This window comes from Oncorhynchus masou, chromosome 28, assembly GCF_036934945.1.
Source record: "Oncorhynchus masou masou isolate Uvic2021 chromosome 28, UVic_Omas_1.1, whole genome shotgun sequence".
Taxonomy (NCBI): Eukaryota; Metazoa; Chordata; class Actinopteri; order Salmoniformes; family Salmonidae; genus Oncorhynchus; species Oncorhynchus masou.
Window position 1 is genome coordinate 35,880,985 of NC_088239.1, and position 17,050 is coordinate 35,898,034.

At 41.5% G+C, this 17,050-nt stretch overlaps 1 protein-coding gene across 1 annotated transcript in view; it reads right to left on the reverse strand.

Moving 5' to 3' along the window:
• LOC135517537 (supervillin-like) overlaps window positions 1-17,050 on the reverse strand; it is a 109,762-nt gene that overhangs the window by 44,865 nt on the left and 47,847 nt on the right. The window contains exons 13-14 of the mRNA XM_064941934.1: window positions 14,679-14,904; window positions 3,379-3,511 (exon numbers count right to left, since the gene is read on the reverse strand). Of these exons, the coding sequence (XP_064798006.1) occupies window positions 3,379-3,511; window positions 14,679-14,904 (359 nt within the window). The remainder of the gene's footprint in view (window positions 1-3,378; window positions 3,512-14,678; window positions 14,905-17,050) is intronic.

The following is a 17,050-nucleotide window of genomic DNA, read 5'->3' on the forward strand; positions in this document are numbered from 1 at the left end:
CCCTATGGGCCCTCGCAAAAGCCCTTTATATGGAATAAGGCGCTATTTGGGATGCAAACCCATGCCATCACCACTTTACACAAAAAGCCTTGAGACTTGAAGCTACAGCAACAACCACATTAACGACATCTGATAAGCAGCAGGACTGAATTTGAGCAGGTCAATATGACAACACCATCACCATGGTAATAAATTAAAACATTGATAGGGTTGCACATTTCTGGACACTTATCCCAAATTCCCAGGTTTTTCAAGAAATCCATGTTGGAAGATTTCCCAAATCAAGTGGGAATAATAAATACAGGAATCCTCCAAACAGGATTTCTGGAAAACCTGGTAAAGTTACCGGAATTTTGCAACCCTATGTAAAAAAGAGACCACACCCCTGTCATTAGTGCCTTACCCCCTCAAGCATCAATACTACTGTGTATAAAACACCATACCAACAACACACCAGGGTATGTGTTAGGTTCCCCGCTAACACACTGGTCTTACCCAGAGCTGATCAGACACAGCCAACTCATTAATCAGCATCCCTTCTTCCTAAAGAAGGACAACCAGGAGAAAAAGGACAAGTGTTGTCTGTAGACTAAGTTGTCATCCGATTGGCTGAGGCTAAGCTAAAACATCAACCTCTACCTCAGCACCCTATAAACCTTAACTGACTTTTGAGATGTTGACTTTGAAATACAAGCTGTATTCTTGTCAGATGTCATTTAAACCAGGGGTTCCCAATCCTTCCCTCCCCCTATATTAAATACAAACACCAGCTTTATTTTTTCTTTTATTTAAGGGAACTAGGAAAATGAAGATCATTTCCTGCAATTTTACATGGTTTAACGAGTTTAATTACATCTTTTAGGTTCGAAGACAAAGAAAAGTCTAGAGCTGATTTCCCCAAATGTCATTCCACTACCAAATGTTTTATGATCACTTATATGAACACTTAATTAAATGACACATACTCTTTTAGAGAAAGTGATTTGATCAATTGATAGGTGACAGAGTCACACATTCTCAATCTATCAAATCAAGATGCACACACATACACCATATGGGGGCCGATGCCCCTTAGGTTGGGAACCCCTGATTTAAACAATGTTTTTAGGATCACCACTTTTTTCCACTTTCAGTTGAGTCCCTGAAGTTGCTGTGAGCTGTACCTTTAACATTTTAAGCAATGATTCAGTGTAGTTCAAACTCTTAATAAGCATGGGCAATAACATCCTAGAAAAGAATCTCATAAAGACGTTGCTTTTCCTGATTTCTAATTCCTACTGTACTGTAGGCTACAGTATATCTCCTTTGACGTCAGAAGGACATGGTTTTGATTGAGCTTCCTGGCCAGGCTGAATGGGAGGCTAAAACAAAAACATCCATCCTTGACCTCATTTGAAGCCCTAAGACGGGCGTATTTCAGTTGATACACTGCTCTTCTCTTTTATGCTTTGATCCTATACATTTAGTTTCCTCGACATTCTTATCTTCCTCTACAGAGTTAAAAGATCAGGGCCCATAGTCATAAAGCGTCTCAGAGTAGGAGTGTCGACCTCGGGTCAGACCCACCCCCGTGTAATCTTATTCATTATGATTTAAAGGGAAAACGTACTCTAAAAGAGCACTCCTACTCTAAGACGCATGATGAATACGACTCAGGCCTGACAACAGCCGCCTTTTGGTTTCATGAGGGGGAAAGGAAATCAAGTTTATTGCAAAATCTTCAGGTGCTCTGTTAACTTGACCAATGGCAGCTGTCATCGCATGTGTAATGTATCATAGCAGGCGTAAAAGAAATGCCTAAAATGAATTCCCCTATATACTGGTCTTGACGAGAGAGAAAAAAAATGAACTGTCGGGGGAGTTTCTCTTCTGCACTGTTCCACCAATCCAGTAAATGTGGAGGAGGAGTTAAGAGGGAGTGTCGCCGAAAGCGGAAGTCGAGTCACAGGCACTCTTTTCATTTCCACTGAAACCGGAACATCCAGTTGTTGGCGACTCGGCAGTGTTTACCACGTGGAACACTGAGGAATGTTTTCATTCAGTTATGTCAATTATACCCATACTGTAAAAAAATGTTTTAAAAAATGACCAAAGCAAAGAAAAAGAAATAGGATTGGTGAGCCAAAACAAAACATGGTATTTCTGCTTCGGTGATAGGACAGAGAATAGGCGAGGTTGTGAATAGTTCTAAACAGAGAGGTAAAGTGTAAAAAATCTCCCCACACCACTTAACCCTCACGCAACATAACTACAGTGCGCACGCAGAAATTTGAAATAAAAGGTTTATTTTGAATGTAAGAAATACACGCAAACAGAAGGAAGACAAATAGATAGAATAGGAGAAATGACATAGAACATGCATTGGTTATTGTAGGCTAAAGACAAGATACAGAAATGACAACAAACATGCATTAGATTCATATCCTACACTTCATGCCTGCCAAATAAATGTGCAAAACCACAACAGATATGTGATATCAATTAATCAAAGTCCTGATACTGCTCAGGAAGTTATCTTGACCAGAAAACCGGATTTAAGGAAATGATGCCAACATTAATCTGGTCTTCTTAGTATTACATTTACTTGAAAACTACTGTACAATGTCTTCAGAATACACACATGGTGAGATTCCTTGTCTAAATGGCTTACAGAATATGGTAAAACAGTATAAATACAGTACTACTGATATAGGCCTACTACTTGTTTCCAAAATCAAAATAACCACCAATGACTATCATATTTGAGTGTAAGTGCAGTTTAAGATATGCACAGCAATTCTGGCATCAATAAGCTTATACTCATGATAAGAAGCATGCTTTATAAGTGATTCTAACATGACTGAGATTAAAAGGAAAAGACATACACACACACACACACACACACACACACACACACACACACACACACACACACACACACACACACACACACACACACACACACTATCAATGGCAATACACAACCCCTCTGTTTAGATATATCCACAACTGTGTCTTGATATGAATTTACAACGAGTTCATATTAAACCAACAATTTTACTTTATTTATGGTTCATTGATACCAGTTAAAGGTGTCTAAAGGCGATAGCTGAAAAAAGCGACAACATCTGCACATGGTAAAAGGATTCATTCATTCAGGCAAGTATTCTTACAATTTCCCCTTTTGTGATTACTTGATTGGAAAAGTAGAAAGCAAATTAAGGTGTTTGTGATTTCCCCCCAAAATATGCCTTAACTGCCTGATTGACTCTTTCATTACATAAAAGTGTCGGCCAAAATACTTTAACCATGTGTTTGTGTAAAGTCTCTAGTAGGGGTATAGTTTTCTGTTGATAAAGGAGCGTACCGTAGAGTATATACAGTAGTGAGTCAGGTTACCTTCTTCTTGAAGCTCTGCTCCACCTCCCATAGCTGAGCGTGACGTTCTGACACGGCCACCTTCACCACATCCTGCTTCCGATTAATCCTGTTCCTCCAGTCCTCCTCGCCACTCTTCTTCAACAGGGCCAGCCTGGGGGTGGGGGGGGAGAGAGATGTCAGTCTTGGTTCTGCCAAGGGGCCATGGTTGTATAACACAGAGACACACGTAATACAGCATGCACAGTGGATTGTTTGAGCCACCTGTCCAATAAAAGGTCAATTGGATCAATGACAAGGAGCTGTGAGAGATGGATGATAAACCATTCCCCCTATGGTCTCAGCTCAGTCATAAAGTTATTTAGAATTTGGAATCTTGCTCCTATTCTACAAGGAGCCAATCAGAGCGCCGGGAAGGTCTGGATGCTTAAACGACTCCATGTTTGGGTTTAGTGCGTATCCTCCAAAAGTGTGAAATGGCAACCTATTCCCTATATAGTGAACTACTTTGACCAGTAACACAATCAAAAGTAGAGCGCTATATATGGAATAGAGTGCCATTTGGGACACAGGCGCACAGAACAGAGCTGAGAATAAATAGAGCAGGTCAGACCACGGGCACAGCGTCAGCCTCAGCCATGGATCTGGACCATAGCTACACACACTGATGGTGACGGTCAGTCATGATGGAACCCGAGTTGGGAGTCTGCTGCCAATGTTGAGCTGAAGGAGGTGGTTCTTATAATCATCATCAAAGTAAATAGTAAATTGTACCATTGACAATGGAGATATTATATAGACTTCATACACTACGTGGCCAAAAGTATATAGACAAACCTTCAAATGAGTGGATTCGGCTATTTCGGCCACACCCGTTGCTGACAGGTGTATAACATCGAGCACACAGCCATGCAATCTCCATAGACAAACATTGGCAGTGGAATGGCCTTACTGAAGAACTTCGTGACTTCCAATGTGTCATGGGATGCCACCTTTCCAACAAGTCAGTTTGTCAAATTTCTGCCCTGTTAGAGCTGCCCTGGTCAACTCTAAGTGCTGTTATTGTGAAGTGGAAGTGTCTAAGCGGAAAAGTGGTAGGTCACACAAGCTCACAGAATGGGACTGCAGAGTGCTGTCATGTGTTGCAACACTCTACCGAGTTCCAAACTGTCTCTGGAAGCAACATCAGCACAAGAACTGTTCGTCGGGAGCTTCATGAAAAGGGTTTCCATGGCCAAGCAGACGCACGCACACAAGCTTAAGATCACCATGTGCAATGCCAAGCATTGGCTGGAGTTGTGTAAAGCTCGCCGCCATTGGGCCCAAACAGTGGAAACACATCCTCTGGAGTGATAAAATCACGCTTTGCCATTTGGTAGTCCGATGGCTGAATCTGGGTTTGGCGGATGCCACCTTTGGGATGAATTGGAATGCCACCTGGGAGCCAGGCCAAATCGCCCAACATCAGTGCCCGACATCACGAATGCTTGTGCCTGAATGGAAGCAAGTCCCCGCAGCAATGTTCTAACATCGAGTGGAAAGCCTTCCCAGTGGAGGATGTTATAGCAGCAAAGGGGGGACCAACTCCATATTAACGCCCATGATTTTGGAATGAAATGAGCAGGTGTCGACATACATTTGGCCATGTTTGTGTAGAAATACAGTCAGCAAATTAAATGAAGCTAAAAAACGGGCACATACTGTAACCTTTAAATATACTACTTAGTGCTGACAAGTAAAAGCAAAGCTATAGTCCCCTAAGACTGTTAAATGGCTAACTCCTACTGTTCCTCCTCACACCTACGCTGCTACTAAAATCATTATGGATTATTACCACTACGATTTTGGTCATTGATTGCCATGATCATTAGTATCTATTTATCCTGGTACTGCTCACTATTAGTCCTGTTCACTATTAGTCCTGTTCACTATTAGTCCTGTTCACTATTAGTCCTGTTCATTATTAGTCCTGTTCACTATTAGTCCGGTTCACATGTATACGTCGACAAGTCAATAACCCATAATGATCAAATGAAAAACGTGTTGAATATGAAATCCAGAAAAATCTAAATTTACATACATAAGTATTCACACCCCTGACTCAATACTTTTTAGAAGCACCTTTGGCAGCGTTGAGCCGTGAGTCTTTCTGGGTATGTCTCCAAGTGCTTTCCACACCTGGATTGTGCAGCATTTGCCCATTATTATTTTTTTAATTCTTCAAGCTCCGTCAAATTGGTTGTTGATCATTGCAAGACAACCATTTTCAGGTCTTGCCAACGATTTTCAAGTAGATTTAAGTCAAAGCGGTAACTCGGCCACTCAGGAACATTCACTGTTTTCTTTGTAAGCAACTCCTGTGTAGATTCGGCCTTTTGTTTTAGGTTATTGTCCAGCTGAAAGGTGAATTCATCCGCCAAGTAAACTGAGACAAGTTTTCCTCTAGGATTTTGCCTGTGCTTAGCTACATTCAGTACATGTTTTTATCCTGAAAAACTCCCCAGTCCTTAACGATTACAAGCATACCCATAGCATGATGCTGCCAACCACTGTGCATGAAAATTTGGAGAGTGGTACTCAGTAATGGGTTGTATTGGATTGCCCCAAACATAAAACTTTGTCATCAGGACAAAAAGTTATTGCTTTGCCACATTACTTCAGTGCCTTGTTGCAAACAGGATGCACGTTTAGGAATATTGTTCATCTGTACAGGCTTCCTTCTTTTCACTCAGTCAATTAGGCTAGTATTGTAGAGTAACTACAATGTTGTTGATACATCCTCAACTTTCTCCTATCACAGCCATTAAACTGTGTAACTGTTTTAAAGTCACCATTGGCCTCATGGTGAAATCCCTGAGCGGTTTCCATCCTCTCCGGCAAGATAGGAAGGACGCCTGTGTGTGTCGGGTGTGTCGATACACCATTCAGAGTGTAATTAATAACTTCAACATGCTTTTTTTTTGTTACCTCTAACTCGTGAACGTGCCATTACAAAGGGGTTGAATACTTATTGAGCCAAGATATTTCAGCTTTTCATCTTTAATTACATTGTAAAAATTTCGAAAAACATAATTCCACTTTGACATTATGGAGTATTGTGTGTAGGCCAGTGACAGAATCTCAATGTAATCCATTTGTTATTCAGGCTGTAACACAACAAATGTGGAAAAAGGCAAGTGGTGTGTATACTTTCTGAAGGCACTGTATATATTATAATTCTATATATACTCCTTTTTCCAGTCACTTTTCAGCCTCATTTACAGTGGGGCAAAAAAAGTATTTAGTCAGCCACCAATTGTGCAAGTTCTCCCACTTAAAAAGATGAGAGAGGCCTGTAATTTTCATCATAGGTACACTTCAACTATGACAGACAAAATGAGAAAAAAATCCAGAAAATCACATTGTAGGATTTGTAATGAATTTATTTGCAAATTATGGTGGAAAATAAGTATTTGGTCACCTACAAACAAGCAACATTTCTGGCTCTCACAGACCTGTAACTTCTTCTTTAAGAGGCTCCTCTGTCCTCCACTCGTTACCTGTATTAATGGCACCTTTTTGAACTTGTTATCAGTATAAAAGACAACTGTTCACAACCTCAAACAGTCACACTCCAAACTCCACTATGGCCAAGACCAAAGAGCTGTCAAAGGACACCAGAAACAAAATTGTAGACCTGCACCAGGCTGGGAAGACTGAATCTGCAATAGGTAAGCAGCTTGGTTTGAAGAAATCAACTGTGGGAGCAATTATTAGGAAATGGAAGACATACAAGACCACTGATAATCTCCCTCGATCTGGGGCTCCACGCAAGATCTCACCCCGTGGGGTCAGAATGATCACAAGAGCGGTGAGCAAAAATCCCAGAACCCCACACGAGGGGACCTAGTGAATGACCTGCAGAGAGCTGGGACCAAAGTAACAAAGCCTACCATCAGTAACACACTACGCCGCCAGGGACTCAAATCCTGCAGTGCAAGACGTGTCCCCCTGCTTAAGCCAGTACATGTCCAGGCCCGTCTGAAGTTTGCTAGAGAGCATTTGGATGATCCAGAAGAAGATTGGAAGAATGTCAAAAGGTCAGATGAAACCAAAATAGAATGTTTTGGTGAAAACTCAACTCGTCGTGTTTGGAGGACAAAGAATGCTGAGTTGCATCCAAAGAACACCATACCTGCTGTGAAGCATGGGGGTGGAAACATCATGCTTTGGGGCTGTTTTTCTGCAAAGGGACCAGGACGACTGATTTGTGTAAAGGAAAGAATGAATGGGGCCATGTATCGTGAGATTTTGAGTGAAAACCTCCTTCCATCAGCAAGGGCATTGAAGATGAAACGTGGCTGGGTCTTTCAGCATGACAATGATCCCAAACACACCGCCCGGGCAACGAAGGAGTGGCTTTGTAAGAAGCATTTCAAGGTCCTGGAGTGGCCTAGCCAGTCTCCAGATCACAACCCCATAGAAAATCTTTGGAGGGAGTTGAAAGTCCGTGTTGCCCAGCAACAGCCCCAAAACATCACTGCTCTAGAGGAGATCTGCATGGAGGAATGGGCCAAAATATCAGCAACAATGTGTGAAAACCTTGAAGACTTCCAGAAAACGTTTGACCTCTGTCATTGCCAACAAAGGGTATATAACAAAGTACTGAGATAAACATTTGTTATTGACCAAATACTTATTTTCCACCATAATTTGTAAATAAATTCATTAGAAATCCTACGTGATTTTCTGGATTTTTTTTCCTCATTTTGTCTGTCATAGTGAAGTGTACCTATGATGAAAATTACAAGCCTCTCTCATCTTTTTAAGTGGGAGAACTTGCACAATTGGTGGCTGACTAAATACTTTTTTGCCCCACTGTACATGTTTATCTGCCTATCACGCCTACACTGGCACTCTGCACACACACTAACACCCTCACACACCAACCCACCACTTATGCTGTTGCCATACTGTTTACTATTGTTATTTATCCTGCTACCAGTCCCTTTCTCCTAATCGCCCACCGAAAATAACATACTGTATATAGCTTCCCGTATTATTTCTTATGTTTTCTGTATTATATATTTACGTAAATTATTTATGATACTATATTAATATTGATTACTGCACTGTTACAAGTTAAGCATTTCACTGTATCTGTGCATCTGACAAAACTTTCTACTGTAAGCAGAATCACATAAATCCAGATCATAGTCAAAGTCACAATGGGGCGGTTTCACAGACACAGATTAAGCCTGGCCCAATGTGTGCACTATAAGGGATGGGGTGCCATTTGGGACACATCCCTAGTAGGAGAAAGGACATAGTGGTCATAAAGCCTGGGTCAGTGGTACCCCCTCTGTTCCTCTCAAAAACACTCCTATGTCCCAAATGAGTGGGCGTACAATGATGGATGCATCATGCACTTCATGGATGATTCAAGAGGACCAACTCAATTTTGCACACACACACACACACACACACAGACACACAGAGTTTTGAAAGGACGAGGTGGATTTACACGCTTCCGTGACAGAAACACACAGACACACACAGCTTTTGCTAGTCGTTGGAAGCAAATGTTGTTCCATTATGTCATCAATCAATTTAAAAGCCAATCAATGGCCAGCTTGTTGACATGGAGAACAGATAGAAACATGCTTATCTAATTGATTGGATGTTCAAAACCATCACCGGTCTGTAATACTGATGGATCGGAAACATTCCTGTTCCTTGAACTAGATTTAAAAATCACAACTCCACATATTCTGCATTCCCCATTTGCTACAGAACATGACAAAACAACACTGACTACAATTGACAGCTAGTTACAGTAGTTCATAGAGACTAGTGTATGTAAACTACTGACCCACTGGAATTGCGGTACAGTGAACTATAAGTGAAATAATCTGTCTAAACAATTGTTGGAAAATAGCTGATGCCCTAATCGACTTGCCAAAACTATAGTTTGTTAGAAATTAATTTGTGGAGGTGTTTAAAAACACGTTCTAATGACTCCAACCTAAGAGTACGTACACTTCCGACTTCAACTGTACCTGTCTATATAAAGTTCCAACAGTTGACAGTGCATGTCAGAGCATAAAACCAAGTCAAGAGGTCAAAGCAATTGTCCATAGGACTCCGAGACACGATTGTGCACAGATCTATATTATATTATTATTGCATTATTGAAGGTCCCCAAGAACACAGCGGCCTCCATTCTTAAATGGAAGAAGTTTGGAACCACCAAGACACTTCCTAGAGCTGGCCACCAGGCCAAACTGAGAAATCAAGGGATAAGGGCCTTGGTCAGGGAGGTGAACAAGAACCCGATGCTCACTCTGACAGAGCTCCAAAGTTACTCTATGGAAATGGGAGAATTTGTCCAGAAGGACAATCTCTGCATCACTCAAACATTTAGGCCTTCATGATAGAGTGGCTAGACGGAAGCCACTCCTCTGTAAAAGGCACAACAGCCCGCTTGGAATTTTACAAAAGGCACCTAAAGACTCTCAGACCATGATGAAACGAAAAAATTGAACTTTTTGGCCTGAATGCCAAGCATCACGTCTGGAGGAAACCTGGCCCCATCCCTACTGTGAAGCATAGTGGTGGTGGCAGCATCATGCTGTGGGGAGGTTTTTCAGGGGCAGGGACTGGGATGGTAGTCACTATTGAGGCAAAGATGAATGGAATAAAGTACAGAGAGATCCTTGATGAAAACCTGCTCCAGTGTGCTCAGGACCTCAAACTGGGGTGTCGGTTCACCTTCCAACAGGACAACAACCCTAAAAACACAGCCAAGACAACACAGGAGTGGCCTCGGGAAAAGTCTCTGAATGTCCTTGAGCGGCCCAGGCAGAGCCCGGACATGTACCCAATCGAACATCTCTGGAGAGACCTGGAAATAGCTGTGCAGCAATGCTCTCCATCCAACCTGAAAGCACTTGAGATGATCTGCAGAGAAGAATGGGAGGGAATCTCTAAATATAGGTGTGCCAAGCTTGTAGCGCCATACCCAACGCCGCCTTGATGCTGTAATCGCTGCCAAAGGTGCTTCAACAAAGTACTGAGTAAAGGGTCTGAATACTTATGTAAACGTGATCTTACATTTTCTAATTTGTTAATATATTCTCAAACATTTCTAAAAACCTATTTTTGCTTTGTCATTACGGGGTATTGTGTTTAGATTTCTGAGAGGAAAACAATAATTTAATACATTTTAGAATAAGGCTGTAAAGTTACAAAATGTGGAAAAAGTTAAGGGTTTAGAATTCTTTCTGAAGGCACTACATTTAAAATAATATATAAAATGTAATAATATATAAAAACAAACTCAGAAAAAAGTCCCTTTTCAGGACCCTGTCTTTCAAAGATAATTCATAAAAATACAAATAACTTCACAGATCTTCATTGTAAAGGGTTTAAACACTGGTTCCCATGCTTATTCAATGTACCATAAACAATTAATGAACATGCAAGACGTTAGGCAATTAAGGTCACAGTTATGAAAACTTAGGACACTAAAGAGGCCTTTCTACTGACTCTGAAAAACACCTAAACAAAGCTGCCCAGGGTCCTTGCTCATCTGCGTGAACGTTCCTTAGGCATGCTGCAAGGAGGCATGAGGACTGCAGATGTTGCCAGGGCAATAAATTGCAATGTCTGTACTGTGAGATGCCTAAGACATTGCTACAGGGAGACAGGATGGACAGCTGATCGCCCTCGCAGTGGCAGACCACGTGTAACAATACCTGCACAGGATCGGTACATCTAAATATCACACCTGCGGGACAGGTACAGGATGGCAACAACAACTGCCATAGTTACACCAGGAAGGCACAATCCCTCCATCAGTGCTCAAACTGTCCGCAATAGGCTGCGAGAGTCTGGACTGAGGGCTTGTAGGCCTGTTGAAAGGCAGGTCCTTACCAGACGTCACCGGCAACAACGTCGCCTATGGATACAAACCCACCGTCGCTGGACCAGACAGGACTGGCAAAAAGTGCTCTTCACTGACGAGTCGCGGTTTTGTCTCATCGGGGGTGATGGTCAGATTCACGTTTATCGTCAAAGGAATGAGTGTTACACCGAGACCTGTACTCTGGAGCAGGATCGATTTGGAGGTGAAGGGTCCATCATGGTCTGGGGCCGCGTGTCACAGCATCATCGGACTGGGCTTGTCGTCATTGCAGGAAATCTCAATGCTGTGCGTTACTGGGAAGACATCCTCCTCCCTCATGTGGTACACTTCCTGCAGGCTCATCCTGACATAACCCTCCAGCATGACAATGCCACCGGCCATACTGCTCGTTCTGTGCGTGATTTCCTGCAAGACAGGAATGTCAGTGTTCTGCCATGGCCAGCAAAGAGCGCAGATCTCAATCCCATTGAGCACTACTGGGACCAGTTGGATCGGCGGGTGAGGGTTAGGGCTAGCCCCAGAAATGTCCAGGAACTTGCAGGTGCCTTGGTGGAAGAGTGGGGTAACATCTCACAGCAAGAACTGCAGTACTGCAGTACTTAATGCAGCTGGTGGCCACAAAAGATACTCACTGCTACTTTTGATTTTGACCCCCCTTTTGTTCAGGGACACATTCAATTTCTGTTAGTCACATGTCTGTGGAACTTGTTCAGTTTATGTCTCAGTTGTTGAATCTTGATATGTTCATACAGATATTTACACATGTTAAGTTTGCTGCAAATAAATGCAGTTGACAGTGAGAGGACATTTTTCCCCCCTGAGTTTATACACATTACCGTTCAAGAGTTTGGGTTCACTTAGAAATGTCCTTGTTTTTTTAAAGAAAAAAATCACATTTTCTGTCCATTAATATAAGATCAAATTTATCAGAAATACAGTGTAATTTCTAATGTTGTAATTATCTACATAGGCGTACAGAGGCCCATTATCAGCAACCATCACTCCTGTGTTACAATATTACGTTGTGTTAGCAAATCCAAGTTTATAATTTAAAAGGCTAATTTAACATTAGAAAACCCTTTTGCAATTATGTTAGCACAGCTGAAAACTGTTATTCTGATTAAAGAAGCAATAAAACTGGAGCATCAGCATTTTTGGGTTCGATTACAGGCTCAAAATGTCCAGAAACAAAGGACTTGCTTCTGAAACTCATTCAGACTATTCTTGTTTTGAGAAATGAAGGCTATTCCATGTGAGAAATTGCTAAGAAACTGAAGATCTCATTTAACTCGGTGTACTACTCCCTTCACAGAACAGCACAAACTGGCTCTAACCAGAATAGAAAGAGTGAGAGGCCCCAGTGCACCACTGAGCAAGAGGACAAGTACATTACAGTGTCTAGTTGAGAAACAGACGTCTCACAAGTTCTCAACTGGCAGCTTCATTAAATAGTACTCGCAAAACACCAGTCTCAACGTCAACAGTGAAGAGGCGACTCCGGGATGCTGGCCTTCTAGGCAGAGTGTCTGTGTTCTTTGGCCATTCTTAATCTTTTCTTTTTATTGGCCAGTCTGAGATATGGCTTTTTCATTGCAACTCTGCCTAGATGCCAGCATCCCGGAGTTGCCTCTTCACTGTTGACGTTGAGACTGGTGTTTTGTGAGTACTATTTAATGAAGCTGCCATTTGAGGACTTGTGAGGTGTTTGTTTCTCAAACTAGAAACTGATGTCCTCTTGCTCAGTTGTGCACCGGGGCCTCCCACTCCACTTTCTATGGAATAGCATTCATTTCTCAGAACAAGAATAGACTGACATTTTCCGAAGATAGTTATTTGTTTCTTGCCAATTCGAGCCTGTACTCAAACCCACAAATGCTGACGCTCCAGATACTCATCTAGTGCAGTGCTTCTTTAAATCAACACAACCGTTTTCAGCTGTGCTAACATAATTGCAAAATGGTTTTCTAACAATGTCTACACTGTATTTCTGATCAATTTGATGGTATTTTAAAATGGACAAAAAAAAGTGCTTTTCTTTAAAAAACAAGGACATTTCTAAGTGACCCCAAACCTTTGACGGTAGTGTATATATATGGGGGATTGGAAATGATGCAGACAGTTACATTGATAGAAGTCACAATCTATTTGCAATATTAAAGCGGATCTATCCCCGCCCCCCAAAAATGTAATAATAATAAAGTTCTTCCATGGTCTGCATATTGAGACATGTCACCCATTGAGCATGTTTGGGATGTTATGGATTGACGTGTTCGAAAGCATGTTCCAGTTCCCGCCAATATCCAGCAACATCGCACAGACATTGAAGAGGAGTGGGTCAACATTCCACAATCCACAATCAACAACGGCGCTGCATGTTTCTCCAGATACTGTCTTTCTGATGCACACCCCTACCTTTTTTTTAAAGATATCTGTGGCAAATAGATCTACGTCTGTTTTCCAATTCATGTGAAATCCGTAGATTAGGTCCAAATGAATTTATTTCTGATTTCCTTATATGAACTGCAACTCAGTAAAATCTAGGAATTTATTGCATGTTGCGTTTATATTTTTGTTCAGTATAATTTCCTCCTTATCAGAGAGATGAGGGATGGGGTTAGAGCTGAGCAGCTCTCTCTCCCTCTTCTGCTGACCATCACTACGGTCTTCCTCCTTGGGTGCTCACAGCTCTAACCAACCAACCGACCTACCGCCCAAAACTAGTCCCTTTAACTCACGTCAAAACGCACCCAGTGCTGCCTCGCTTTCTCTCTCGCTCTTTCCTTCCATCTGTCTTGCAACCTACATTCCACAATGAGAGTCAAGGTAAGTCTCTAACGCTCTCCCATCTCTCTCGAACATACTAATATAAGGACAAGAAAATAAAACACTACATCTTATCATTTTGACCTCATGCAGATCAAAAAGTCCACAAACGTAAACATACTGACTGAGTCAGTGCCAATAGCCAACAGGAGTCAACAACAATTCAAATAACGCATGTGTCTGTTGCTGTCCCGTCTGACAGACTGAAACAAACAGGACTACACTGCATTCAAAAACACAGCCCAATCAGACAATGATTCAGAGAATGTCATATGCTCACACACATACTGTACAAAGAATGACCAAAACTGCCTTGCCAAAAATTATTCATTACACTTAGGATCATGTATCAATACACCCAGTCACTACAAAGATACAGGCGCCCTTCCTAACATAGTTGCCGGAGAGGAAGGAAACCGCTCAGGGATTTCACCATGAGACCAAAGGTGACTTTAAAACAGTTTAATGCCTGTGAAATGGGAAACCGGAGGATGGTGAGCAAAACATGCTGTCTGGAGACAACTGCCTAGATACAAAAGGCTTTCCCTAATCAACCAGGGATTCTTTGATGAGAAAAAGAAAAATAACTCACCTGTCTTTGATGGACATCTGTCTAGCCGACATGGCTTCTGAGAGCTCTACGTCCTCTTGCTCAGACTGGACCAGGCTGTGTGTGTGTCCCAGACCACTGCTGCCGTCCGTGTGTGTGTCCGCCCCGCCCAGCTCCCGAGCCTGAGGCAGCAGTGTGTATGGAGAGAGAGATGCACTCCTTAGCTGCTCTGCTGCTCTCGATGATGACACACTAGAGTCTGGCAGCTCTGCACACACACAGGAAGGCGTTAGTAGAGGTCCCCTAGCACAATCATGTTTGCAAACACACTTATCAAAAATGTCTAAAACAGCTGTAGAAAAGCTTAACACTCAACATCACTCAAAAAAAGCGTAACACTCAAAAGCGTAACACACAATGTTAAAACCCTCCGCCCTGTTGCTCTTCTAGTTGTGTATAGCGAACCTCCCTCTACAGAAGCCACACCATAAGAGAGTCTCTCGCTCTCGGCTGGTCCGTGCCCTAACAGGCTGCGAGAAAAGCCAAACGCTGATACAGACTGACAAGACAAAACAGGGGAGAGCTTGCTAGAGTCTGCACCCACAGTGAATTGTCAAATAAGGGAAAGCTTGAAAACCACAGACACTGCGTGTGAACATAATTCATAGACACACAGGAAGTTTTTTTTTTGATGAGAGAGATACAGCATCTCTGGTATATCTGCAGCTTAACACTTAAGTTTACACTGTGTCGTACGTAGTATTGGCTATGTTGATGTTTTTTGCGAGTAGTCTACCTGGATTTCATTTACAACAGGAGCCATAGTGGGAATACCAAGGGGGATATAAATTAATTTGATTGAGCTAATGTGATCTGTCAGATGGTCGGCATCGGAAATAATTTCATAACTCTCTCCCACAAACACACAGCCAAGCGATGATCAGAATTATTGGCACCATTGATAAAGAGGAGCACAAAAGACTGTATAAAATAAAACAAATACTGAGGTATATTTTATGCTGAAAATTATACTAATACAATTGTTCAGAGAAATAGATTGTGTATAAGTCATAAAAACAAATCTAAAAAACATTGGGGTTAAAATGATTGGCACCCCTGTTTTCAATACTCTATCACCCTCCCGTTATGAGGATAAAGACAACGAGCCTCTTTCAAAAAACAATGAGATTGAAGAGCATGTTGGGAGAGATGTTAGACTATTACTCTGTAGAGAACAGGGGGTGAGTAGTTATTGACTCAATACATTTTAGCATAATTTGTAAAAAAAAAAATTACAAAAATAAAAATCCACTTTGACATTATGGAGTATTGTGTATAGGCCAGCTACAAAATCCTTGATATCCTTTGCTTGTGGTTATGGATTGCCCTCTTCAATTCAAACCATAGGTTTTCAATGGGGTTTAAGTCCAGATACTGAAACAACCCTTCCTCCCTCACACTCTTTGACCTTTGGAAGTTTTGTTGTGTTAGAGTCTGAATTTAAAATGGATTACATTTAGATTTTGTAGCTGGCCTATACACAATACCCCATAATGTCAAAGTGGATTTGTTTTATTTGTTTTATTTTTTTACAACATTTGTAATGGGAAGCCTAACTACGTTAAGGAGTAAACATTTGCTTAACAAGTCACAAAATAAGCTGAATGGACTCACTCTGTGTGCAATAATAGTGTTTAACATTATTTTTTTTATGACTACCTCATCTCTGTACCACACAAATTATTTGTAAGGTCCCTAAATTTCAAACACAGATTCAACCACAAAGACCAGGGAGATTGTCGCAAAGAAGGGCACCTATTGGTAAATGGGTAAAAAAAAAAACAAAAGAAGCAGACATTGAATATCTCTTTGAGCATGGTGAAGTTAGAATTTACACTGGTGTATCAATACACCCAGTCACTACACAGATACAGGAGAGGAAGGAAACCGTTCAGGGATTTCACCATGAGGCCAATGGTGACTTTAAAACAGTTTGAGTTTTAATGGCTGTGATAACAGAAAAGCTGAGGATGCATCAACAACATTGTAGTTACTCCACAATACTAACCTAATTGACAGAGTGAAAAGAAGGAAGCCTGTACAGAATAAAAATATTCCAAAACATGCATCTGTTGCAACAAGGCACTCGAGTAATACTGCAAAAATAATGTGGCAAAGGAATTCACTTTTTGTCCTGAATACAAAGTGTTATGTTTGGGGAAAATCCAATACAACACATCACTGAGTACCACTCTCCATATTTTCAAGCATCATGTTATGGGTACGCTTGTAATAGTTAAGGACTGGGGAATTTTTACGGATAAAAAATAAACAGAGTGGAGGTAAACACAGGCAAAATCTTAGAGGAAAACTTGGCTCAGTCTGCTTTCCACCAGTCACTGGGATATGAATTC